This window comes from Ochotona princeps, chromosome 25 (assembly GCF_030435755.1).
Source record: "Ochotona princeps isolate mOchPri1 chromosome 25, mOchPri1.hap1, whole genome shotgun sequence".
NCBI classification, from domain to species: domain Eukaryota; kingdom Metazoa; phylum Chordata; class Mammalia; order Lagomorpha; family Ochotonidae; genus Ochotona; species Ochotona princeps.
The window spans coordinates 27026107-27053667 of record NC_080856.1 but is presented as its reverse complement, the minus strand read 5'-3'; the positions used below and the strand labels follow the sequence as shown (position 1 = coordinate 27053667).

The following is a 27561-nucleotide window of genomic DNA, read 5'->3' as shown; positions in this document are numbered from 1 at the left end:
GGGTCCATTTTCTTGCAACTAGCAGGGTTTCATTCTTTTTTATGGCTGAGCAGTAAGTCTTGTTACAGTTAGTTTTTGCAGCGTGGCACTGGAAGCCACATCACTTAGAGAATTTAAGCGACAATGACTTAAATCTTCTTACGCTTCTGCATACATGAAGGGATAGAGATGCGTGTATATAGCAACGAGAGAAAGAAAATTAAAGATATCTATTGCAGGTGAGTGATGGCTGACATGCACTGCTTTCCACCACACCGGAAGTCGCTTTGGCAAGTGAGGACATCACAGCTTTGATGCACAGAAGTCTCCAGGTGGACTTGGAACAACTCACATACTTCACGGTTACGCATGTATGTGGCTTGTAACACTGCAACTGTGACACAAGGATAGGGCCAGAGCAGAGCTGAAGACTTAATTTTATATGCATTTCCACTCTCGTAGGAAAATAAAAATGCACTCTTCAAGTGACACACACTAGATGAGATTAAAACATGAAGTTCAAGGTAGTAGGTGTTTGGAAGCTATTAGAGAAACAATAACTGAGGCAGGTCATGGTCTATTTTAGAATGAACAACAGAGAAATATGTGAGTCTCTCAGAAACATCTGTCCACACTACAGCATTGACATTGAGTAGATCTTAGAGACTTGAATATAATTTACCATTTGCTGACTAGTGATTTTAACAGAATTAGTATGGTTTTCATACACACAGTTCTCAGTGAAAATAGAACTGTTTTCCAATGCAAATCAAAATCAGTATGTATATTTGGCTGATAGGTAATTGTGGTCAACTTTGGCATTTCCAGGTGAACTCTAGCAGGCTCCCATCACTCATCCATCCTGTTGTGTTACAGGTACTATGTCCTACCCTCTGGACAGCCACTGACACCCAAAGCAAGGTCGCTGACCTCTTGTCTGTAATCCTAAGGCTGCAAAAACACAATGTGACCATTTCAGAGGACGATTCCCACCGCAGCCTGTTTCTATGCAGAATACTTTTTTTTTGCACGCATTCATGTTTTTGAAAATAAAAATATTGTGATGACCTAAGCAACTTCACCCAAAACAGAGGCTAGAGAATCAAGGGTGTATATGTTTAATAGACATAAAATACCTGTATTTTTATCTGTGAGTACTATTGGCTTCCATAAAATAGAATTTTAATACCTAAGCAATTTCATTGTCAGACATTTCAAAAAGAACGTAAGTTTATGTGATGTCAACAGAAGAAGAAATGCTCTATGCAGAATGAAAAAGATTTTTTTTCTATGTTCATCATGTTTCAGTACATTTCTAGACATGGAAAAATTATTCGAAGTGCTAGGAAATGCAAGATGCTCCAGGGGTAGTAGGGTCCCCGTGTGCTGAGATGTCCATCATCTCTCTGCCTCACAGTGTTAACCTCTTTATTCAGCCAAGGTCCAGCATGTTGCTTAGAGTATTCAGCATATTGCCAATAAGAATGGCAATGGGACTGTAATGGTGACAAAAGCGATAAATTACTTCTGTATTAAATACTAGCACCCCTGAGATGGTGCGCAGTGGAGCACAGCTTGCCATTCACTGTATCATTTGTGTCTCTGTTTTATGGATGAGGGAACAGGCTGAAGGCGTTTGAGAGCTGTGTTGACAATTACATACACTAACATGGCCATACTACAGCCACATTCTGGTTTGTGGTTAGCCATGTCAAGTTAGTTTGATATTAAAACAATGAAAAAAGAAATGAAAACTTATCCGAAAGACTCATTCTCATTGCAAGCGCAAAGGCTACAATGTTTTTGCATACGTAGGTCTTAAACTCCATGAACAATAAAATATTACACAAAGACATTTTTTCCTTATACTCATATATGTGAGCCATCTGGAATGAACTTTCCCACAGCCGATTATTTTCACAAGTTTAGTGAAAATTAAAGAAAAGCAATGAGATAAATGGTCAGAAAATCATTTGTAGGTTCTTTTGAGATGGGAAAAGTAGCATATTTGCAATAGTTCACTTTTTTCAAATGGGATGATGGGTGAAGTGAAGAAAATGGTTCCAAGTTTTATGCTTAAAAAGAAGCATTATTTATTGACTTTTAAATGTTCCTTTTCTGTTCCTCAGGAATCACAGAGCAACAAGTACTAATAACTGTTCCAATTATAACATTACCAGTTCTACTAGTAGCTATAGTTAACAGTGCAGACAACCAATATCTAATAAAGATGAACTATTACTGGTTCAGCCGAAGCCATCATAACTAGCATTAGACCATTTCAGCGTTGTCATCTGTTACAGATGAAGAATCAGGAGCTCAGAGGTCTTCATAATATCAAAGCCAATATTCCTAAAGAGATGACTATTGCATTTCCTATTCTGATTGATAGAATTACACACGGTTTTCTGGCACATAGAGGCTCAGCCTGAGTTTTAGCCATTGTGGCATCCTTTGGCTCTTAGAGTGGGGGTGCAGTGACCCCAGGGAAACCTGTCTCTATCTGGAAACATCAGTGTTGGCTGTGATTGGGAGTTGGAGAAGGAAGTATAGACACTGACGTCTGGCAGGTAGCAATTAGCCATCCTATAAAGCTAGGTAGATTTAAACCAGAGAATGTTTCAGCCCCAAATGTCTCAGAAACCCTGGTGCAGGATTCAAAGGTTCAAGAGTAATAGCGATTTTTATTAAAATCAGTTAGTATGGTTCCGCTTAACATTTTATTTGTTCAGAGGATAGAGCTCAATTTCCCTTAACCCAAAGTCTCCTTAGGGTACTGAGGGATGAGCCAGTAGTGTCCTTTCAGAGAACAAAGCCAGGGCAATCACCCTCTGCGGAATGCCACAGGGACTTTCCAGTAGATTATTTTATAAAGTGACACATTTGACAGTTCCCAAGAAAATGCCTAACAACTGAATCTCCAGCAGGTATGCAAATCCTACGGATTTCATAAAATTGTAACTTTTCTTTCGGAGAAGACTTTTAAAGCGCAGACATGCTGCTAGCAGGTGGAGGAAGAACTAGGCATCGCCACTGGAGAGAACCAAGATAACGGGATAATTTCCAGTGACAATCACAACCTAGATGGAGTGTATGTGTGGTCAAAGTGCAGGTCTGTTAGCCTCACCCAGTTCTTCTTGACTGCTCTCCCTTGTGCTAAGGTGGATTCGTGAACATCTTGGTTCACAAACGGTTGACAAAGGTTTTCCTTCACTCGCGCAAACAACAGAGGCACCAGCAAGTGGCGGTGGAAGCCTCGGTGAGCATACGGAAACTGGCCTCTTGTGCATGATTCCACTCATATCCACACCCCTCCGTTTCAGAAAAATCCAGAGGGTTGTTAAAATTCTCACATATACCTCAATACTGAGACATAAAATCAGCAAATGAGAGAATTATTTGTACACACAGACTTATAACAGTTCAATGCACAGTGTCTAAGCTATGGAATCAATCCAGCTACCCATCAGCTGATGACTGGATAAAGCAACTCTGGCTCATATATGCTGTGTAGTACTACTCAGCCATAAAAAAAGAATGGAATCTTAACAGTGCAACCAAATGGACCCAGCTGGAAACCATTATAATTAGTGAAACAAGCCAGTCACCAAAAAGTTAAATATAATATATTCCCTCCTTCTGAGATGATTAATATGCAAAGCACAAAGCAATGTGATCTCTGTAAATGAGCATAGCATACTGGGAATCAGCTGCTGTGTATAGGATGCATTTATACAGACTAGCAGCATTTCCATTTTTACTTTAGTTTACTTTCATTTTATATTATTTTTTTCTTCTACTTGCTATGTCATAACACCGTTACATATCAAAGTTAAACTTGTGACTGTGAAGTGAGTGAATACGCTATTGCAATCATTTAGGAAAAAACAATATAAGAGGGATTGGGAGATAGAGCAAAGCAGGGAAATACAGGAACTAGTCCCTATGCTTCTAAGATCTATCTTGAAAAATGTGAAGTGTACTCATATAAAGTCTCAAAAATGTAAAAAAAAATAGGGCAAGTATGTGTTTCCCTGATTTGTGGTAGCTAATACTAGAGCACAGGAAATGTAATCTCTATCAGCAAGGTGGATATCTTGAGATTTCATTATTGTTTGCAGCCATTGTCTATACCCTTGAGGGGCAGATTTTTTTTTCTACTTACTATGTGTTGAAATCTTTACCTAGCAGAGCATTAAGCCTGTGATTACAAAGTGAAATGAAAGTAGGTCATTGTAAAAATGTAAAAGAAATGAAAGGAAGGTGGGTAAGGAATGTGGGCAGGACAGAGCATAGCACAGTCCGTCACACTAGCCTCTTCAATCTGTGTTGTGAAATTTGTTCACTTTACGTAAATAAGTTGCTAAAAAGATGTGGCAGTGGGTGGTCAACAGTTTGGTCAAAAGTAGTGGAAAAGCAGCAATTAAAACTCGCAGTGGAAAAATATTGGGAGTTGGAAAATAGAGTTGAAATCTAATTTTATTTGCATGCCCATTGTTGATGATAGGGTCATCTGATTTCTATCGCTGCCACTTTGAGTTTTTTTTCTTTCTCTACCTGTAAAATGAGGAACTGGAGAGAACTAGAAGGACAGATCCCATTTTCAAAGCAAACAAAACAAACAAGCAAGCAAGCAAAGAACTTTCTGAGCTATAGGATGACTGCTCATCGTCTTCAGCGTTCTGTTTTGGGGGTGAATGGAGGGATTATTTCCCACCTACATCAGAGTGTCATGCAGGTGGAGTTTCCAGGATATTTGGTTGTGCTTCTCAACTGTGTCACTGTGTAGGTTTTTGTTTGTTTGTTTTTCTCCAGCTAACCCAAAGCACTCATCTGAGGGTGAAGAGGGGGAGATGGAAGCAATTGAGAAAGTTCCAGTATGAATGCAAGTAGTCAGAATAGATTTATATTCACCATCTGTCAGCAAAAATACAATGTTCCCAGTCTGGAGCATTGTCGTGCAACAGATTTAAGCCAGACCTGACCAAGAATGAATTTCCTAAACTCTTTTATCTTTCTATTTAACATATTGAGGCAGTTCTAATAACCTTGATTATAGCATTTCACATGAAGAACATTATAACCAGACAGGAAGAAAAGCCAGGTATACACATGTTGATCCTGACAGGGGAAGGCATGGATTTGTGACTAGCTCATGAAGAAAACTTTGTGATCTGTTACATCTTGCAAAAATTAATCAACTGAACTATAATTCCACAACTATTTCCCCAGCATTCTTAATTCTTTCCTTGTAGTTTCCCTGTAATTTATTCTTCATCAACAAAAATGTGTGGATATCTTCATTCATTCACTCATTCAAATGTGTAGTGAGCATCTGTCATGAACAGGATGTGGGGAAGACACCATGATGATGTCATGATGAAGTACCTGCCCTCAAGGACTTTACTCTATATTGGAAAGAAACTAATTAGAAATGTAAATGCAATGACAGGCTGTGATATTTTTCATAAGACATACCAGTAAGGTACCATGTAAAGAACCTCCAGCAATATTGTTTTGTGATATCTAAGATCTGTAATCCATCTCCTAACATTCCACTAGTCCAAAGTTGTTGCATACTTGTATATCCCTTCACTCTCATTTTCAAGAATTCAAACAACCAGGCTACCCATTGCTCCTTCCCAGTCCTTCAAGATGACCACTGCTGAGTGTAATTCTCCTCTTCCTGGACATAAAGCCTTCATCCTGCCAGGTCTGCTAAAAGTCTTACTTCCCTGTCAGTGAGCTCTCCACATTTACAACGCAGTAAATTCTCTTCTCTCCCCTTCTGTTGTAAATCTATGTCTTCATTGTGAATAGCCAGCAAGTTTTCTGCATGTTTTCTCCCCTTAAAAACCCACATTACATGGATATCTTTTTTGTCTGGTCATTTACTGCAAGCAGCTTAACATACTAGATCCTAGTTCACATAAAATTGCATGACTCTTGTAGTCCATCCATGTGGGAAACATGGTGACAACCTTCTCAATAGGTAGTTATCGAATTTCACCATCTACTGGTGTTTTAAAAATCAATATATTTGAAACACACACATATATACACACACAGTGGTGGTGAATAAAATTAGCTTGAGGATTCTGTTGCTTAGGCATTCTAAAGCATACAGCCATGAATAAACCTTTATATTTACACTTCCTACATCATCATAGAGGAAAACAAAGATGGGGTACAAACCCAGAGACAGACCTAATTCATTTCAACTGATAAAAACAATTTACTATAGCATATGGTGGTCTGTGAAAAGTAAATTTTTATTCTCCACATAAACAGGGTACTGACTATTATCAAACTGTGTTCCACACTATTTCACAATGTGGCCATTCTTGCCTGTTAAAACCACCTGTTCCTTATGAACCTGTCACAGTTGCTGTAGCTTGGCACTATGCAAGCATAGGACAGCGAGCTAGAGTATGCGAAGTTTCATTCAACTGAAAACAAGTGAAAACTGTGGTACAGTTAGTTCAACTCCCTCTTGGGTCATCTGCGTCCCATCAACCTTCTGAGAATGGAGTCCTGCCTCCACTTGTATTTCGAGTGCTGCCAGTGTGAATGCTCAGAGGCCACCCATGATGGCCAGGAGCCTGAATTCCTGTCACCCACATGGGGTTTCTGGATGAAATGCCTAGCTTTGTTTTGGCCTGGCTCACCTACACTTGATCTCTTTCTCCCTCTCTGTCTTATTTGTTCTGTCTTATCACTCTGCCATTCTTATGAAAACACATACATAAATCTTGCAAAACATTAAAATGAAGTGTGTTTAACACCTTCACAGAAACACACACACATCATTTATAATGTGTTTGCTGTTTCCTGCAGTACAAAAATGCACATTGAATAGAATTGTACTGATTTAGGCACGTAAGCTTCTGTGGTGTGATTGAATCCTATTCAAAATGGCCTGAACGGGAGAGCTCTTTTTGTCTTCTCTTTGGTTTTCCTCATGGTCCCTAAAAGATGGCGTTAGCACAAGTCAGATGCTAATGAAAGTCTTTGAATCTTTTACTTTCTCTTGTTCTCATACTTCTTGTTCACAAACAGTTCTAAATACCACCTAGGAATGTAGCACAATGATTATTCTTCAATTCTGAGTTTCTGGATGAATATATCTGACCCATCCCATAAATTGTTCCATAAATAGCTCCTCAAAATGGTACAATCCATATGTAATACAAGAAGAAAGAAATAGGAAGTAGACAAGAGATCATAATGAAGATGACCTAAATGTCACACAAAAACTTAATCACGTTGAATACAATGTGGTTATTCACCAATGGAAAGTTCTTTATTGTGGGTGTTATTTAAGGGACACAAGTGCTTCAGACTATTTCTGACTTCCCCCAACAGTGAGATTAGCTCTGTGGGAAAAGCAGTATAAAGAAATTGCCTCCTGGTATTCAAAATATCCGTCGAGAAGTTAGCATTCTGAATCTTCTAGGGGCATGGAGGTAAAAAAACAAAATCAGTAATTCTATTTTAAAGATTTATTTATTTTTATTACAAAGTCAGATATACAGAGAGAAGGAGAGGCAGAGAGGAAGATCTTCCATCCAATGATTCACTCCCCAAGTGAGCCGCAACAGCCAGTGCTGCCCCAATCTGAAGCCGGGAACCAGGAAACTCTTCAGGGTCTCCCACACTGGTGCAGGGTCCCAAAGCTTTAGGCTGTCTTCGACTGCTTTCCCAGGCCACAAGCAGGGAGCTGAATGGGAAGTGGAGCTGCTGGGATTAGAACCGGTGCCCATATGGGATCCTGGCGTGTTCAAGGCGAGGACTTTTGCCACTAGACCACGCCGCCAGGCCCAAAATCGGTAATTTTTTTTAAAGGTTTATTTACTTGAAAATAGTGGTGAAAGTAAGAGAAAGAGAAAGAAGACAGAGAGATATCATCCATCTACTGGATCACTGCCCCAGTGGTCAAGGGGCCAGAGCTGAGTCATTCTGAAGCTGGGAATCACAAGTCCCCCTGGTCTGCCTTATGGCTACAGGTGGCCTGAGGCCTCTGGTCATCCTCCACTGTTTTCCTGAGCTATGCACAGGAAGCTAGATCAGAAGTGGAGTACCTAGGACAGAAACCATAGCCCGTGAGGGATGCCAGCACTTCTGACAGAGGAATAGCCTGAAAAGACACCATGGCAGGCCCCCCAAATTCAGTAATTCTTAACTGAACATGCTTATATGTTTATACCACTTTTTTCATCTCTTATTAAAAAATGCACGATTCCATCAATGAAAGGCTTGACAATCAAGTGAGTGAATGCATTCCTTTTATTCTGTCTTAATTGGTCTCTATTAACATGTCTTCCTTGTAAATGGTGAATTGATAATAAGAGACTAGGATGTAAGTAGGTGGTTCGTGCATTTGCTTTCTTCAGTCTAGGAAATAATCCTTTGCCAAGATTTCTTTATTCCCTCACAGCCTCAATCTACAATGGATCATAAAGGATTAGCATGTGGGCTTTTGTAGTACTCATTAGTAGTAGGAAGTGTTGGCAGTGGCTTGGAAAGCCCTCAGCCCATTTCTTCCCCTTCATGGGATGCCACAATTCCTGAATTTCCTCTGGAGGCAAGCTGGATTACTTTGCCTATGAAACTCACCCCTCTACCCTTCCCAGGAGGAGTTGTTTGCAAGCAGTCAGGTTCTGATGAGAACGGGCTTAGCAGGTCTTTCATCTCTGCAGTAAATAATAAAGAACTGAATACAGAGCTAATTAGAAATTTATTGAAAGTTAAGTTGTTCATCTTGGAAGAACAAAAGAATTAGTTTAGAGGAAAATATAGCAACTGTGAAAGCAGGCTCTAGGATAACATGTGGGTCAATGGGAGGAAACCGAGAAGTACTCACTGGTTTGATTGTAGTTAGTCCTGCTGCCGGTACCTGATACTCAAAGCCTTTGATATATGAGTGTGTGTATATGAAAGGCAGATTTTTACAAAGAGAGAAGACCTTTCATTTAATCGTTTACTCCCCAAATGGCTACCACATGTGGACTAAGCTGATCTGAAGCCAAGAGCTAGGTGCTTTTTCTGGATCTCCTGTGCAGATAGAGGGTCCCAAGGCTTTGGGCCATCCTCTTCTGCTCTCCTGTGCTGTACAGGGAGATGTCTGGGAAGTGCAGCAACCAAGACAGGAGCCTGTGTGTATATCAAATGCCAGGAATGCAAAGTAGAGGATTAGACAGTTTAGTCACTGCACCCCCTCCAAATGATATATTTTAATAAGGATTCATAAATTTTTAAGGTTATAAAATTATAGAATCATAAAATTAAGGTCAACAAAGAAGACATGTATTTACATTTGGTGCAGCATACGTTGCTCATATGCCATGCCAGAGTTTTTGGAGTTAGAGCCCTGGCACCTCTCTTGATTCAGATTCCTGCTAACTCACACACCCTGGGAGCAGGTGCATTCCTGCCACTCATGAGGAACACCTCGACTGAATTCGCGCTTGCTCGTTTTTGCCTGGCTCACGTAGGCTCTTTTGAGGATTTGGAGAGGAAATCAGAGATGAGCACTTCTCCGTCTGTCTCCCACTGCCTTTCACTATAAATAATTAGCTAAAAGCAAGACCTGTAAATGAAAGTAATATTGGCCTTTTTTTTTTTTTTTTGCATAACCAAAGAGAGAATTCAATTGGTAGCAGAAGCAGAGAGCAGACCCAAAGACACAGGCAACATTGACTCATTCATTACACCACAGCCTCCACCAGGGCGAGCCACAGCTGCTTCAGCTGCCCCAGCCACCATCACCACACATTCAGCAGCCGTCTGCTCTCCCTGCCCCTTACGCACAACTGAAACCAAACACAAGGCAGAGTGGTGGCCCAGGGGGTCTTATATCTGGAGTGACTGCCTGCAGAAACAAGAAAGCCACAGCAAAAACAGTTTGGGGAAGAGTAAAATAGTGCAATATAATAAACATGATTTCATCAAGGAAGGCATCCTTGCACACCAGATTACAATGAAGAGTAATGACCCTAAGAACTTCCTTTACAGTATAGAATGGGGAGAGACATGCATATCTCATGTTGCTGAAAGAGAAAGGGGTATGGAGACAGCAAACAGTGTGGGGCTGACAGAGCTCCAAGGCCAGCCAGTAAATGTGCATCCGATGGTAACCATTCTAGGTGTCAGAGAGTCCTCTATGCAAAGACCAGCAGAATTGTCAGTTTAGTGAGAGAGGGGAAAAGAATTAGAGATGGGAGAGCACTACTGATGTTCAGGCCCAACAACAGTGGCCCTACAGTGAGCCGAAACCCCCAACCTTCCCAATGTGAGGACATGCTATAGGCACCATCCACACATTTGTAATCCTGCAGTTCAGCTGCTGACCAAGAGGGTGCAGAGATGGAACGTGTATCCGGGTTATAGACCATGGTTCTGCAGAGGTTCTCCTCCTCAAAGACATCCTGGAGAGGATGGTATAAGAGGATGAGGAAAGTCAAGGAGATGAGGCCCAAAGTCCTACTGTGGAACAACATTAGTTCCCGGTTCTCAGTTGCCTAGATAACCCTAAACCACAATATGGCAGGTAGACAGAAATTAGAATCTGTCCCCTCCTGAGCTGAGCCGGGCATGGCTGGGTAAATGCCGGCGTAGAATCTCTTCCACCAGCTGGCTTAGCATCCAACAAGATGAGCAAGATTACAGCTGAAGGCCACAAGGGCTTGCTTTTGGCCTGTTGATCAGATTACTAAAATTATCTGTATTATCTAAGCAGAACGGCATTTTATTTACTATTTTACTTAAAGATGTCTCATTAATAGTAACAAACATGTTGTTTTAAAGCCTGCTTTCATCTCAGTCTCGCTTTAAAAGTTCTAAACTTGTCTCATGTGGTTGAGAATTTTAACAGCTTCGTTTTTACTTTTTAATAAATTTTGCAACTTGATTTTTTTAAACTCAACAAATGACAAGCACCCACGAATAAAGGACTGAAATAACTTTAAATAAAAACATAAAAAGTTGATAAGAACATGACAAAGAACTTTCTGGCAAGTTTTCTCCCAAGATAGTGGGAGCTCTCAAGTGACCTGCTTATAAAGAGGCTGAATGATATGATTATATTTAGAATCCACATTAGAGGACTTAAGATGACCCAGGACTCTCCTTCTGATGTAAGGCTATTTATGCATTAAGTCTTCATTGATAAACCACTCTGCTCTTTAATTATTTCAAAGACATGCGTATGGATATATAGCTCAAAAACTATAAGCAGTGTTGCCATTTATCTTTAGTACTCTGCATCTTTTTTTTTTTTTTGCTTCATGAATAATGGTCCTTGAGAAGATAGTAGCTAAGATGGTAATCTTTGGTACTTACGCAGCACTCAATAATAATAGACTTCAAGTGTTCACTCCTCGCACAATCATCTCCTAGATGAGACATGACATCTCTCATTCTGCAAATAAGGTTTCGGAGTTAGCAGCGGGTAGAGATATACTTGAACTTGCTAAGCACAGAAACATTAAAGTCAACAAGTCTCAAATTAGTATGACTTCAGAGGCCAGGCACTTGTCACTGATGCTAGCCGTTCCCAGGTAGCTCTTGAGAAGACACAAGGAGGGTCTCCGACTTCAACACAAATTGAGATTCTGGAATGCGGAATTGTGTTGTTTCACCTCTGTCATCGGAAATATTTATACAAGCCAGGGAAGGAAAGCAAAAGCAGACCAGCCACGAAGGCCAGCTCGGATTGCCTGGTGACTCCACTCTAGCGGCAGGACCACCTTGCAGGTGCAGTCACCTGGAGACTAACCACCGGGTACAGTCCCGGGCTGTCATCTTTTTGCATAGCATGGACCACGGCTTCTGGCATGATCACAAAGATTTGTAGCTTTAGAGTTGGAAGAGGTGGTGAGGGTATGGGTTTCCACTGAAAGGATCCTATTTCCAAACAACACAGTGAATAAGAACTGCCATTCCTGACTCCACTCTCGTTCTCAAATGTCCAGTCTCCGGTCCTAGCCAGGGGAGAATTTTTTATTACATACACACAAAAAAAATCAGAAACATTTTTCTATATGATTATCTCCCTCAAATTGTAAAATGTCTTTTTTATTATTCAAATATATATATATATATAATGTACTACAGTACAGTATTATAGGTATGGGAGTTCTTCCCTTCTTTACCCTCATTTTCCGTTTCCCCTCACCATCATTCTCTCCCCAAATTATCATAGTAGTACAGTACCTTAGTAACATTTATAATATTAACTTCCTGCCACGTAGATATACCATGACGTGGTAGGTATTAGCAAAAGCAGTAAATCCCGTTTCATACTGTATGGTATATTTAAATTTTTTGTTTGTAATGGGAGTCCTACTTTTCTTCTGTAGTAAAGATGTAGACTGCAATGTAACTTTATTTCCCAATATGCCCATCTCCAGTGTATAGCTCATACGTGAGGATACATGCACATACTGGTAGCTTATCTATTGATTTGTACTTTGCATAAAAGTTGTCTTATATCAGGGAGAACATGTGGTGTTCGTCCTTTTGGCACTGACTTATTTCACTAAGTCTGCAATTGGCATCATTTTGCTGCAAACAGCAGGATTTCATTGTTTTGTATGACTGACTAGCATTCCAAGGGTAATTTTTTTGAATGGAATTTACTCATGTCATTTTCCAACTTTCAAGTCTCTCACGTCTTGTTTCATTGTTGCCAGACTGAACCAAGTACAATTCTTTCTGACCTGCTTTCTGAGTGCAGTTAGGCTCATCTCTCTACTCATACTGAGATCTGGAGTCAGGATATTCAGATGTCATTCAGCACTCCCCACATCCTAAGGCTAAGCTCCTTTTGCCCCATTTGTTTTATAGTGGCTGTTTCTCCTGCCTCTTCTGGCTACCTCCAGTCTTAATCCTTCAACATGCATCTCAGTAGCATTACACTCTATCTTATACGTTGAATTTTCTGAATTTTTTCAATCATACAGTTTAGAGGAATCAGCCTGTACTTCCTCCTTGTTGCAATGGAAAAAAAAAGATAATTTCTGCTTCTGGATGTTATGACACAAGAGTGCTACCAGGATCTGCACAAAAACAACATGACATCCCATGTCACACTACCATCAGGATCCAGTGCTTGTAAAAAGGGAAGCAATGAGTCAACAAAACATTTCCTGAGATCGTTTGGTAAGGGTATCATGTTGATAAAGCATTAGCAACCATGACTGATGAAAGTAATTATGGAACCTGAGTCATCAAGAAATGGCAATTATATTTAATGCAGTATCATTAAGAAGGCAGAAAAGTATATTAGCTTTTAAAATGATTTTTTCCTAGAAATGCTTAAAATAAAACAAGTTTTAGTGCTTACAGCAAGGAAAGCAGTTCATTTGTGATTCGGTGAGAGTCTGTCCCAACTTTGGGAAAATGTGGTAATGGACAGCCAGGAGATCTGAGTTCTGTCTGGTAACTGACACAGAAAGCGTGGGCGATGTTTGTGAGGAAGCCACATAATATACATAACTCTTCCTATAATATAGGGGCCAAGAACTGGGACTATGATGCTCCTATTATTTTCAGGCTCTGAAGCCTTCTGTTGATTTAATCTCTTTAAGCACTTACTTTCCTACTTCGTTAACTGGAAAGACTAGTGTCTATCTCATAAGAAAAACAGATGGCATAATTCTAGCAAAACATTAAGCATAGAGCACGACACAGTAAACACTTGTACAGCTGCTGTTGCTATTGTTGTTGCTATAATCATTATAATTATTTACAATAAAGGAGATAGATTAGCCGATACCCAAAATCCTCTCAAGCTCTAAAATCCTGTGGTTCTGTGAACAGCGTATTCCCAAATGATATCAGATAAATGAGGCCTCACAATACATTGGCCAAGAAATCAGTAAATGCAGTTTTCAATGGTTCTCATTAGCGTAAGGTGAACAAAGCATGAATTATTCACAACTTTAGCTACACTTGCTATATTCTTACTTGATCTTAGAAACTAGAGAACTTTTCAAAATAATATTTCATATCCTTCTAACGTTGTGTTTAGTGATTGAAACTACTTTGGTTGGGCACAGTGTTGTAGGCTAGCAGCTAAAGTCACATCAGATATTACGGATTCTAAGTGGATTAACAACTAAAATCATCTATCTCCTAGAAGAAATGTAAAACACTTTATGCACAAAGGACGCAGCTGGAAGCAGTTAACAATAAGTTAAAATCCATCACTGTATTGTCAGTGTACCATGAATGACATTGTTACACACACACAGTAAACTGACAACTTAAGTTTGTGATACTTATGGGAGATATAAGCTGTTTTTAGAATCAAACTGTGACAAGAAGGATGATTCCGCAGTCCACAGAAAAGCACATGAAAGTGATAGTTACATTCAAGGAAAGGGTTTCAACCTCACCAGTCCTGAAAGAGCTGCAGATTAACTAACAATGTGCTCCCAAGTCATATCCCTCACATTGGTGAGCAAATTGAGAGACGTTCAAGGTTGTTAGGGATGAGTTAGAAGAACATCTTTATCCGTGCCTTGCAAAAATGGTAATTTTATAGGCTTTTGGAAAGCAATCTTCAAGTATCTACTCAAATAAAAAAAAATGCAAACTCCCTCTTCAGGACCACATAGAATTTTACGGGTGCTATGAACTTTTGCCTTTGTCAGTCTCTTTTTTCATGAGAGCATAGAACTTAGAAAGAACTATGACCTCACCCCCCAAAAAAGCATAGTAAAATGCAATTAAGATTTCCTAATGCATAGATGAAAATAACAAAATAAATGTTTTAAGGAAATAATAGAATTTGAGCACGCCAAAAAAGACTTTAATATCATAATTGAGAGATTTGATGGAGAGATGAAATTAAAATGGAGTGGAGATCCTTCCACTAAAATATACACTAAATGAAATTAAAAACACAATGAAATACATTCATAGCAGAATAGAACAGAGGGAAGAATCAGTGAATTCAAGCATTCTATTTAAAAATGCACAGTTGGGACCAGAAATGAAATAAAGAGAGCTTACAAGAAATATGGGATAGCAGCGGAGAGCCAATATTCAGGTTAGGGACAATTCGAGAAGGACTTTAAAATGCCAAGAGTAGAAAAAGATAGTGCCAGAATGTTTCCCAAACTTAGAGAGCAATACAGTGAAGGAAGCTACTCAGTAGCTTATTTGATAAGGATATGGACCTCATGCTGAAGGAAGAACTATTTCCCATTTCACGGTCAACGTAGAATTCTGATGTTTTGAAACGTATCATTATAAAACAAGTTTACATTTTTATAATCTTCCCATCTCAAAAGAAATTTGAGAAAAGCCACTTTCAGAAAATACCTGTATCCTAAACTTAAAGTAAATGTCATCATCGTGTTGATTCAGTTTTAATAAAGAATTTCAGCTTTATTCCTTGATGATGTTACGTTTCCTAACAGGACTATCCATACTGAAGTCTTACTTTAAAAATTATAAGAAGTCTGAAATGATTGATACTGCGTTAACCACTACACCAATGTTAAATAAGCGGGGCTTAATAAAGATAGAACAAAGATAATTAATTTATTGTAGCCTTTAAAATATGAACCATGAACTTTTAAGATCACACAGTATTTAACCAAAAAGATCACAGATAATATCTCATCACATTTCTCATTCTATACACAACAAATTCAAACTAAAAAAAAAAAAATGAAGTTTCAAGCAATTGCAGCCAAAGGACCTAAGAAACTGAACGCAAGTGGGAAATTTGACTCAATCCAGTCACCTTCCTACTCTGTTACTCTTCCTTATGATTTTTTAATAGAGTTTTACTTTATTGTTTTGAGTGAGATATATTTTGGTTAACATATCTTGATCTAAAAAAATTCCTTTTTTGATACATGACATAGTCCATTTCATTTTCAAGTTTTTAGACTCACAATTGTTTACATTTTTCCATTAAATTCGAAATGTTTAATTTGATCACTTGAAATCAGTTCTTTGCCTCATTTATTATATTAAGAACACAGATATGGCTATCTTTCTAATATCTGACACTTTTGCATCATAAAAATGCCAATCTATTTGAATTTTTTCCACTAAATTTTGTTTAGCTCAAAACTGTGGGAGAACTCCCCCACTTCATTTTTCATGCTTTCATGAAGAGCTGCATTTGAGTTATAAATAAGAAAAATGCATTCTTTTTTAGACATTGTCTTAGCAAATCACACCACACTTTTTCCATGTTGTCTTCTAACAGATGCAAGGCAGCACACCTTCCTCACTGAGGTCCATGTAGAAGACTGAAAGTCATTGCTACATACGCAGGGCACTGCTGCAAGGGAAGTAGCAGTGTTACCGTGGTGCCCTGATGAGCTGATATGCAAATGGGGAAGAAACTGCCCTAGTTGGAGCGCAGCATGTTCATAGTCTTCCTCCACCCCCTACTCGAAAGCAGGAGGAGACCAATGAGGATTGGAAAAAATGAGAGAGGAGAAATCAAGAATGCCATGTCATAGTGACTGAGGACAGGTGGATCAGTGCTGCCTTGCTGAACTGGGCTCCTCTCTGCTTGTATGCGAACTCCTCTTCACCTTCTACAAATCAGATTCAACTGAATTCATACATAAACCTCTCTGTACTATTCTAGATCAAGTGAGCCATCCCTGTATCCAAATTCCAACTCCTTTATTTATATCTCTTCTATAACATTTAATAAATAATACAAATTTTGCCCGTTAACATGCCTGTGCCATACAATATTGGATAAGCTGACTGATTCATTTAGTATATTCTTCTTTGTGGAAAGCTTAGTACTACTGGTACCATATTTATAGATATCAATAAATTAATTGCTACTAGAAAAGGGAGAAGGTAGAGAACGATGCTGTCATGTTGTTAACTGACACTTGCAAAGTCGGAAAAGTGAATGTTGCACTTTTCCCCTACAATTATTTCTGGGAAGGCAGCAGAAATGGACACATGGCCTCTGAAACCCAAATAGTAGAAAAGATGGAATTCAAGCCTCCTGGCTTCTGCCTGGTCTGATCATGGTCTTTGTGGCCATTAGGTTAGTGAACCATTACATGGAAGATTCTCATTCTCATTCTCATTCTCTCTCTCTCTCTCTCTATCTCTCACTCTCTCACTCTCACTCTTACTCTCTCACTTTCTCACTGTCTCTCCCCACTCACTTTGCTGTTCTGTCTTTCCCTCTCTTCCTGTAATCATGTCTCTCAAATAAATAAATAGATCTTTGAAAAAAATATTATCAGAATTGCAGTGAAGGGGTAATTTGGGTGCCAATATTTTAAGTCAGTCTTAATCCTGTTGTTGGGATAGTGAAAGTTAGAGTGAGAAGATTACAGTCAGGAATGAGAGCTTAAGTAGCAAGCTCGATGGGCTCTGAGCATGTGGTCATCAGGGTTGGCGAGATCTGTGGACATCTGTCACAATGAGGAGATATGAGATTGTAATACACTCACTGTTTCTTGGAATCTTTCCTTCCTCATACTTCTTGTTAGAGTGTCCTATTATTAAAAACTAAACATGGAATACAGGTGGAGTTGTCCAGGTTGTGTTATGAAATACAAGATCATTTGATAATCTGCAGAATAAAAGACAATGCATACCAAGAACAGGTATTAGCATTAGCAAGAAATTAGGCAGCCATAATCACACAGAGACAAAGCCTTCTGCTTTTGTAACTAGTATTGTAAATATATGGGTTTTGTTTTCTTAAAAATGGTGCTTGGAGTCAATGCAAGAAATACAAATACTTGTGCAGGTTCAGTCAAAAAACTTCAGTGAATTGGGGGTGGAGAGCGAGAGAGTGGAAATAAAATAATAAAATGAAACAATAAAAAACATTACAGAACTGCCAAGTAGAACTACAAGCTGTTTTTCTTTTCTTTTAAAAGGAAATTAAAACTTTTCTTTATTTGCTTGAAATTACCTTCTCCCTTTGAGATTTGGACAGGTGAAAGAACCCATTAGAGGGCTGCAATGAATAACACCTCATACAGAAATCATATTCATAGGAAGATCATAACACAAAATTAGCATGCAGAATATGTGTTTTTAAACCCACACTCTCTCCACTGTCATTATTTGCTGTGTGACAATAATGAGACAATAGTTCCTGTGGGAAATAATGTAGTTTACTCAGGGCGTTCATTCAAGTTCTAACAGAAAAATCCAAAGAGACAAAGAACATACGAGGTTAATATTCAAGTGTTAATGAGGACTTAGTTATTGTGAAACTACCATTGTACTAATTAAAAATAATTGCCAGGACCTAGAATTAAGGAACTTTCACTGAAGCAGGTCCCCAGGTCTTCGCCGTCTCTCTGGATTTTCAGCTTGGCTGCACACAACCTCTGTAGTCACACTAATAGGAATAATTAGGTTCCAGGAAAACTAGTCCAGTCAAGTAAATTCAGTAGAACCTTATTGAAATCAGAAAGCTAATTAGTTTCTTTGTTTCCAATGAGAGATATCTCTTTGCAATAAAAAAATATCTATTCTTGGAGCTAGATGAAGATCATAGGGCAGCTTCACAACTGAAGAATCAGAAAAAAGAGGAGTCAGGAAGACATCTTAGCTGGAAAATGGTGAACTAAAATACAGTCCATAAAAATATTATTCAAAGAATCAAGATGGCAGAATAGGGTAAGCAGACAGAGAAACATTAGCCAGTGTGAGGCAGAGGGCACATTCCAGGAAACTGGAAAGGACAGAACAATAGCAGAGGGGAACTTAGAGACTTATGAACATGGGAAAGAAGCGGACACAATTGTGTGATGCTGCATTGACCAATACCCCAGCAGTATTCAGTGAACTGCAATCTGAAATGCACTGGCAGCCAGAACTGCACCAGCAACAAGGTGGGAAAGGGCATTCCCTAGGAGCTCGGGGGGTGAACCTAGACAAGGAACTGCCCATCTGCTGGTCTGTGCGATTTGACCAGGAGCAGAGACAGAGCAGCAGATCCTAGATGGGCAATGGGGGAATAGGATGGATTTCACAGCCCAATCCATGCCTCCCGCCAGTCAAATCGGGTGCCATTTTGCTTAAGGAAGCAAAGGCAAGGGAAAGGACTGAGCATACACTGAGCTGAGAGCGAACTCATTTTGACTCAGTGAACTGCAACAATGTGGCATCCTACAGGCTCCACTCAAGACAGGTCAGGGTAACCCTCAGATCAAGAACTCTAGCACATCAGGCACCAATTTGGCAATGTAGCAAAGACTTTAAGACTGCAGGGACAGCAGTGAGCTGTGCATGCGCGGAGTTGGGAGCAAACTCATTGAACTCAGTGCACTGCACTGGTCCCATAGGGAAAATCATACTGACTTTGCCATCAGATGGGTCGAAATAGGTCTGTGTGACCTTCAGATCTAATCACCAGCAGGTTCCTGGAAGATCAGCACCACCAACAACTTAGCTGTGTAGGACACCTGGTATCTCCCTAAGCCTGGGAACTGCTTGAACTGCTTGAAGTGGGAAAAAAGTTGTATAGAGAATGGTGCAACCTCAGTATCTAATCACAGGAGGGGGAGAGTGGTGAGCCAGGAGCTGGGGCTACAGAGACCATGGTTGAAGTCTAACATAAGGACCCAGAGCTGGAACTAGCTGGAGGGAATGGCACAGGTGACTGCAAACAAAGAACCATGTACCAACTGCAATAAGTGAAATCAAATAGTACACCTGTGGGTGACACAGCTTAGAAACCTGCCCCAAGGAGAAGACTCTGCTAACCAGAAGGACAATGACCAAGAGCAAAAGCAGAGACAAAGACACAATGAATATTACTAAAGACTTCCCTGCAAAGGAGCAAAAGCCTTTGCCAACCTCAGAGTTAACTGAGGAAGACATTGAGGAAGTGGGGGATACAAAATGTAAAAGGCTTGCTGTAAAGCTTCTTATCAACAATGAGAAGCACATCATACAGGAATTAGAGGAATTTAAGGAATATGTCACACAGGAAATGAATCAAATAAAAGCTGCTATATCAGAAATTAAGATTACAGTGGAGCAAGTTAGAACACAGTGGAGAGTCTCCAAAATAGAATGAATGAATGAATGAATGAATGAAGGAGGGAGAACAAAGAATCTCAGAATTGAAAGATATTTGCTGTCAGTAGGGGGAAAAGCAAAGAGCTGCAAGCACAGCTGTGCCAAGCTAAAAAAAGTATTCAGTAATTGAAAGAAACTATTAAAAGGCCAAATAAAAAAGTTATGGGAGTCCCAGAAGTTGCAGAAAGAGAAACAGGATTTACAAATGTATTTGATGAAATAATTAGGAAAAAGTTCCCTATTCTAGAGGAAGAATTGGGAAACAAGATCCAGGAGGGGCACAGAACTCCCAGCACGGTTGAGCAAAAGCAATCTTCACCATGACACATGATTATCAAGCTCTCTTCAATCAAACATAAAGAAAGTATCCTTAAATGTGCACATAAAAAAAATCAATTGACATATAAGGGAATACCAATTAAATTCATGGCTGAGCTCTCACAGGAAACTCTATAGGTCAGAAGAGCATGGAGCAACATATTCCAGATTCTAAAAGCAAAAAGTTGTCGGCCCAGGATAACGTACCCAGCAAAGTTTGCCTTTGTCTTTGAAAATGAAATAAAATTCTTCCACAGTAAAGAAAAGTAAAAAGAATTTGCTTTTGAAAACTTGCCCTACAAAGGATGCTTAAAAGATGTTCTCTTGACAGAGAAGAGGAATAGCACCCACCAAAACCAAAGGTAAATGTGAAGAACATCCCAGTAACATAACAGAAGACTAAATCAATAAACAACACATTGCTAAATGACAGGACCAAATTACCACCTATTTTTATCAACCCTGAATGTAAATGGCTGAAACTCATCAATCAAAAATCATAGATTAGTAGACTGGATTAAAAAAACCAAAACGCATTAATTTGTTGCCTACAGGAGACATATCCCGCCAAGAAAGATAAGCGGAAACTGTATCTCATGGATCCTACTTTTTTTCTTTAGTTTAATATCTTCAAAACTCTTTCTCATTAAATTCTTCACGGACTCATAGATCATACAGTAGCATCATTTTCTTCAAGAATGCTTTTGACTTTTTTTCATTTCCTCAGTGGCACATTAGTCATTCAGCAGTGTGTTATGTAACTTCCTGGCATTATCATCATCAGAGTAAGAAGGCAAGAACATGAGGACAGCTGTAAACCACTGCTACTCAAAGAGTGACGTTAACGTATTCATTAGGAAATGCGACATGAAGGTATCTTGTGCTTTTCCCAGTTACGGATTAGATTATTGCAAGTAAACGTTGCACCTTTTCTGCCACCAGGAAGCCTGATAATACCATTGTAAATATACCTTTTATGGGTGTATTCTTTTTTTAATTCCTTATTTTATGGCACAGCTTAATAGACATTGGGGTTTCCTCTTCCACTCCCCACCCGTCCATTGGTCTCCCCCTAGTCTTTCAATAGGTTTCTTTAAATTGGATATATTCTTTTTTGACTTTTGATTAATTTTTTTTTTTAATTTTATTTTAAATTCATTAATTACATTGTATTATGTGACACAGTTTCATAGGTACTGGGATTCTCCCCACCCCTCCCCAAACCCTCCCACCATGGTGGATTCCTCCACCTTGTTGCATAACCACAGTTCAAGTTCAGTTGAGATTCCCCCATTGCAAGCATATACCAAACATAGAGTCCAGCATCTTATTGTCCAGATAAGTTCAACGGCTTCTTAGGTATACACTCTCTGGTCTGAAGACAGAGCCAGCAGACTATCATCCCGATCAATTAAAAGCTCCAACATACCATCAGCAAAAATTTACATCACCATGGAATTAATTGACATAGTAACGAGTAACCAATATGGTAAAAGTAAATGCGATTTCTTATCCACCTTCTGTGACCACCTCATTGACATTTCAATTTAGGTTTATACACAACATATAACATTCATAACATAACTTGTTATACATAACATCGTGTCATCTTAAATTAAGGCAAACATGTGGTATTTAACCTTTTGGGATTGGCTCATTTCCCTTAGCATTATGGTTTCCAGTTTGGCCCATTTGGCCACAAAGAACTGCATTTTGTTTTGTTTAATAGCTGAGTAGTATTCCAGATGGGAACCCACAGAAATACAGCCAAATAATCTTTGACAAAAAGACAAACGACAACCCAGGCAAATGGGAAGGTCTGTTCAATAAATGCTGTTGGGACAACTGGTTGATAGCCTGCAGAAACAAAAAGATAGACCCACATCTCTCACCATATACTAAGATCAAATCCAAATGGATAAAAGATTTAAACCTACATCCAGAAACCTTCAAACTTTTGGAAGAAAATGTTGGAAACACACTGGAACACTTAGGGGTAGGCCCTCACTTCCTAAAAAAGACTCCAAATGCAGTAGAAATCAAGACCAAAATAAACAATTGGGACCTCATCAAACTAAGAAGCTTCTGTACAGCTAGAGAAACAATCAACAAAGTAAAAAGGCAACCCACAGAATGGGAGAAGATCTTTGCACACGACTTAGGTGATAGAGGGCTGATCTCCAGAATATACAAAGAGCTACAAAACAACCAAAATGTCAAAACAAACAAGCCACTCAAGAAATGGGCACGGGAAATGGGCAAACACTTCACAAAGGAACAAACCCAAATGGCAAATAAACATATGAAAAAATGCTCAAGTTCCCTGGCAATAAGGGAAATCCAAATTAAAACATCAATGAGGTACCACCTAACGCCAGTAAGACTGGCCCATATGAATAAAAGCACCAACAACACTTGTTGGCGAGGTTGCGGGGAAAAGGGAACCCTACTCCACTGCTGGTGGGGCTGCAGGCTGGTACAGCCTCTATGGAAATCAGTATGGAGAACATTCAAACAACTCAAATACAACATACCGTATGACCCGGCAATAGCACTCCTAGGAATATATCCAGAACACTTGTTTTATGAGAAACCAACATGCACTCCTATGCTCATAGCAGCACAATCAGTAATTGCAAAGACATGGAAGCAACCAAAATGCCCATCAACAGAGGATTGGATAAGAAAGCTATGGTTCATCTACTCCATGGAATACTACTCAGCTATTAGACTTTTGATTAATTTAATACAGCTAATTTTGATCACTTGTAGCCTTCCAAATGCTTTTCTAAAAATAATAAGGGTAGATGTAGAGTCCAGGTGTCATGGCCCTTTCCCCATGTGAGCTGTGGAAAGAGATGGGGAGAGTCTTCCTGAACTGAACAGCATCAGCAGAACTCAGCTGACGTGCCCAGCTCCTTGCGTCAGCCTAGCAAAGCCCCATCTTCTCAGGAATTTGGGGAGAAAACCAGTAGATGGAAGCTCAAGCTCTCCTCTTCTCTGTAACTCTGCCTTCCAAATAAATTAAAAGCAAAATCTTAAAAACAACCCTCTCCCCTGCTTTTGAATGCAATATTTGATGTCACACCTAAAATTAGACCAGAGTTACAGTTTGTTACATAAATAAGATGCCAAGGACATGAAAGATGCATGAATGAATAATTACAGTAGGACAAAAGATGGATGGGTACTGCTAACTTTAGGAACTGCATCTTGATTCTACAGCACCGTGAAAACCAAAATAGTTGGTAAACAAACCCTGCTTCAAAGGACTTCTGTTTGTACTGATGCAGCTGTGTTTGCAGTGCCTGGCCCACTGCCCAACATATGGAGGCACTCAACCATTTGCAGAAAACGGAAAATGAGAGAAAGCAGAAGCAATGAGCACACCAAGCAATCGCAGAAATGTTTCAGGGTCGTGTGTTTTGTAGTCGAAATAAAATAAACTTAGAGTTTGACCTCCTGAAAGAGAGGAATCCATAGAAAGCTGAAGCAAGGCACAGAGGGCTTAGTAAAGGAACATAAAAGCAGTAGACACTGGAGTCAGAATGCCTATTTCGTACTCAACATGCAACAGGTCCCGGATGTGAAAGTGCAATACGTTCTACAGAGATATTACTCCTGTGTGTCACGTAGTCAAACTTTCACCAGAAATGCTTCATTTTGTAAACTAATCACAGTCATACTAAATGACAGAAGGGAGCTGTTAGAAAGAAGTTTTCTCAATAGCATCTTAGATGTTCCCACTACACAGGAGATATGTAAATATCTGCTGTGTACTTCAGAAAGCAGGTGCAGTATCCCTAAGAAAAGCACAATTGTCATAAGCACGAAAACAAGGGGAAGAATGAAAAATAACCTATAATTTAATTTACAAGAGTAGCAACTTGTTCTACACAAACTAAATTTGATGCAATTAAACACCTGTGACAAATCAAATGAGTCCGATAAAGCATTCTTTTTTTTTCCTGAGATAAAAGATTAAAAATCACATACTATTTGTGGGAAAGTTAAACTATGCAAAAATCTGTATGCATGAGTACAAGACAGAAAGCAGTCTCTTTGATCTCTGAGCTGTTAGCCCAAAGGCAACCAACACGTATGATGTTGCACAATGAAGTCCCTTACAGCGTGTAGACATCCACAAATAACCGAAGCATCTGTTCAATGATCTTGGGTTCCAATGCAACAGGCACCGCCGATGCTTGACAATGTATCGATTGCTTAACAGTTTGTTATAGCTAGTTCTCTCTCAAGTTATTTGAGGAAATGTATCTGTCAGATCAGAACTGCTCCTACGTAAAAAGCAAAGTTAGGCATTCGCATATAGAGTAAAAGGCCAAATATTCTAAGAAGAGTAGACTCTGCTAGCCAAGGGGTTTGCTGGCAGTAGATGAGTTACTACAGCTGATGTCCAGGGAGCCATTTTTTTTCACGTTGTGCTCATGTAGCTTATTTTATTCCAGCTATCTACGAGCCTTCCTGCGAAGCATACAAACACCTGGGCCAGACATCAAATTATTACTGGATAGATCCTGATGGCAGTGGGCCGCTGGGGCCTCTCAAAGTTTACTGCAACATGACAGGTAACCATGTCATATTTAATTTTATAAAGATGGCTTTTGTGCATGTTCAGAAAGAGTTATTCCATGTATGGTTTCTTTCTTTGGTATTATTTTTTTAGTACAACATATAATAAGCTAAATATTCTAGTTGTGTTAGGTGAAATGGGAAATGTATTTCTACAGCAAAAAACCTAACACGGCCTTTGGCTTGAGCAATTACTTAGACAGCATTTCAGGGAAAAAAAAATCAGTATAGAGGGGAACTAACTAAATGAGTTAACAGAAAGAGATAGCCAGTGGAGCAGCTTATATGAGTAATGCAGACACGAGAAATTTCACATAATCTCTGAAAAATCTTCAGTTCCCATGGCAAAAGATGCTTATAGACCATGCCACACCAGCCTCCATTTTCTTTAACAACTAAACCTTTGTGGATATTAAGATTCAGTGCTAGCAAAGACAAAGATTAGCTGAATCTTTCCTGCAACTCTTTGGGGTTTTCTACTTGGAAATAGAATCTGATTTCTCTTTGCTTTTACATCAGCTTTCATAGTCATCATACTAGATTGTGTCTGCTAACTGCCACAGTATGTGTGTTTGGGGAGGGAGGAGGGGAAGAAAATCTTTCTATCAGATAGTTGAGGGCATCTTCCAATGTGGGATGAGGGTTGAAACTTTTGATATTTCTTGGCCCCACAAGGGTACAGGCTTTGATGTGACTTTCTGAGGGTGGTGATGATGGGGACTATGATACTATGCTATCATCAGTGAATCCCACCTGTGGCTATTTGCCATGTATTGCAAAAATTGAATAGAATATGTTGATTTCCATGCAAACCATTTTTGAAATGTAATTGGGAATCTTCACATAGTTCTTGAAAATATCAAAAGGTATTTGGATAAAAAAAGTACCAAAATAATATTTCAATTCCATTTTTACAATAACTTCTTGAAATCCCTGGATCTCATTTTATTTTTGGAGATCTCTTTAAAATTTATGACAAAACTTTTAACCCATTAGCCAGATGGAATCTGAGCAGGAAGAAGCATGTTGCAATTTTCTATAGTCAAACGCTTTTCTTCTATTCATTCGAAATAGCTATGGATATTTGTGTGTCCCATAAGTCTTGAAGGATTTGGTCAAACAAGCCAAGAGACACTTTTTGGTCCTTTGTAATTCAAGAACCATTCATCCTCTTATAAAGAACATGAGCATTGCATCATTATAGCAGTATGCTATCACAAGATTTGCCTTGGTCTATTGCATTTAAGATAAAGGTTAAAGAAAAAGAAGTAAAGGCAGCTTGAGATATTTGATAACAACTTGATGTTGCACTGTAATGTCATGACAAATTGCATATACGTTGCACATTTCAAGTATAAAAGCTGTGAAGGCACTCCAAAAGGTGAGAAAGAGAAAGGGGCCGTGCATGTCAATGCCCCAGTGTAAGAGAGAGATGGGTTTGCTCTAACACACTGCCATCCCAACCACTGGAGCACAGTGAGCACCAGGGAAAGGTTCAGAATGAAGCTCGTACAAAGGCCAGACCTGAGCATGCCCACAGTCAGGGCTGTCGAAAAGGAAGAGTTGATTTTCCTCATCATTACCATCTGCTAGAGGCAGTGAGAGGGGATTCATAGAGAGCAGAGGTTTTAAGCAGGGGAATGGGGGGATCACGGCTAAAAACCACTGCTTCGGGTGCTCGGAGACCCCAAGAGAAAGCATTGGGACTGACCCTGAAGCAGTTCTGAAAATCCAGGAAAGAGGGATGAAACAGAAATAGGTTTTCGACCTATCTTAAAGCTACTATGATCAGGATTTAGTACTAGCTCAAAAAGGGTTAACAACAGATAGTTATGAATAATAAATCCTAAGAATATTTGCTTAATAATTGGATAAACTAAAGCACCTTCTCAGGAATATGGAAATGTACACGAAGAAATGATTTAGAAGCTCAAGAATTCAGTTTTGACCTAGCTAAAAATAAAGTGCTATCTGCCATCTTGACAGAGATGCAAATGTTACAGTTGGGTAAAGCCCCAAAGCCTGTGAGAGTTAAAGATAGAGATTTTCTAATTGGCAGCATTTGAAATTGATGAGAATTGATAATATCGCTTAGAGAAAGATGTTAATAGAAATTATCTCTTAGAAACTTACACAGTGAGTTAAGGTCTAGTGACAAAACAGCCAGTCAGTCTGTAGGAATTAATTATCTGTGCGTATACTCCATAAATCTGTAGGGAAGATATCTGCATTATATATATGTATACCAGAAGTGCAGTCAATAACAGCCACTAGGATCCAGGAAGTGTAATAAGGGGCGATTATTGATCCATACCATCTGAGAAGCCTGTGTAGAGGCCTTGGACTGAAGGACTGTCTGTTGAACTACATCTCACGGACATTTGGGGGTGCCTTCAAAACCCAGCATTTCAGCTGCTGCATAGCTGATACTGAAGAAAAGGTATTTTCATGGAGTCCTTTCTGGCAGAATTTACCACTCTGTGAAAGTGAAAGCTGGTCTTGTCTCACATCTTAGAATCTGCTATAAAGTGTGGGCGTAGTTATCCTGGTCCTCTTTCTCCATTTTTAGCCCCTTTCTAGAAGGCTGTTGTAAGTTTTAAGAAAACATGATCTCAGATTTCCAGG

General features: G+C 39.3%; 1 protein-coding gene across 1 annotated transcript in view; it reads left to right on the top strand.

Moving 5' to 3' along the window:
- The window catches only part of CNTNAP2 (contactin associated protein 2), a 1058280-nt gene that overhangs the window by 367842 nt on the left and 662877 nt on the right, over positions 1–27561 (top strand). The window contains exon 9 of the mRNA XM_058654907.1: positions 24813–24932. Coding sequence (XP_058510890.1) covers positions 24813–24932 — 120 coding nt within the window. The remainder of the gene's footprint in view (positions 1–24812; positions 24933–27561) is intronic.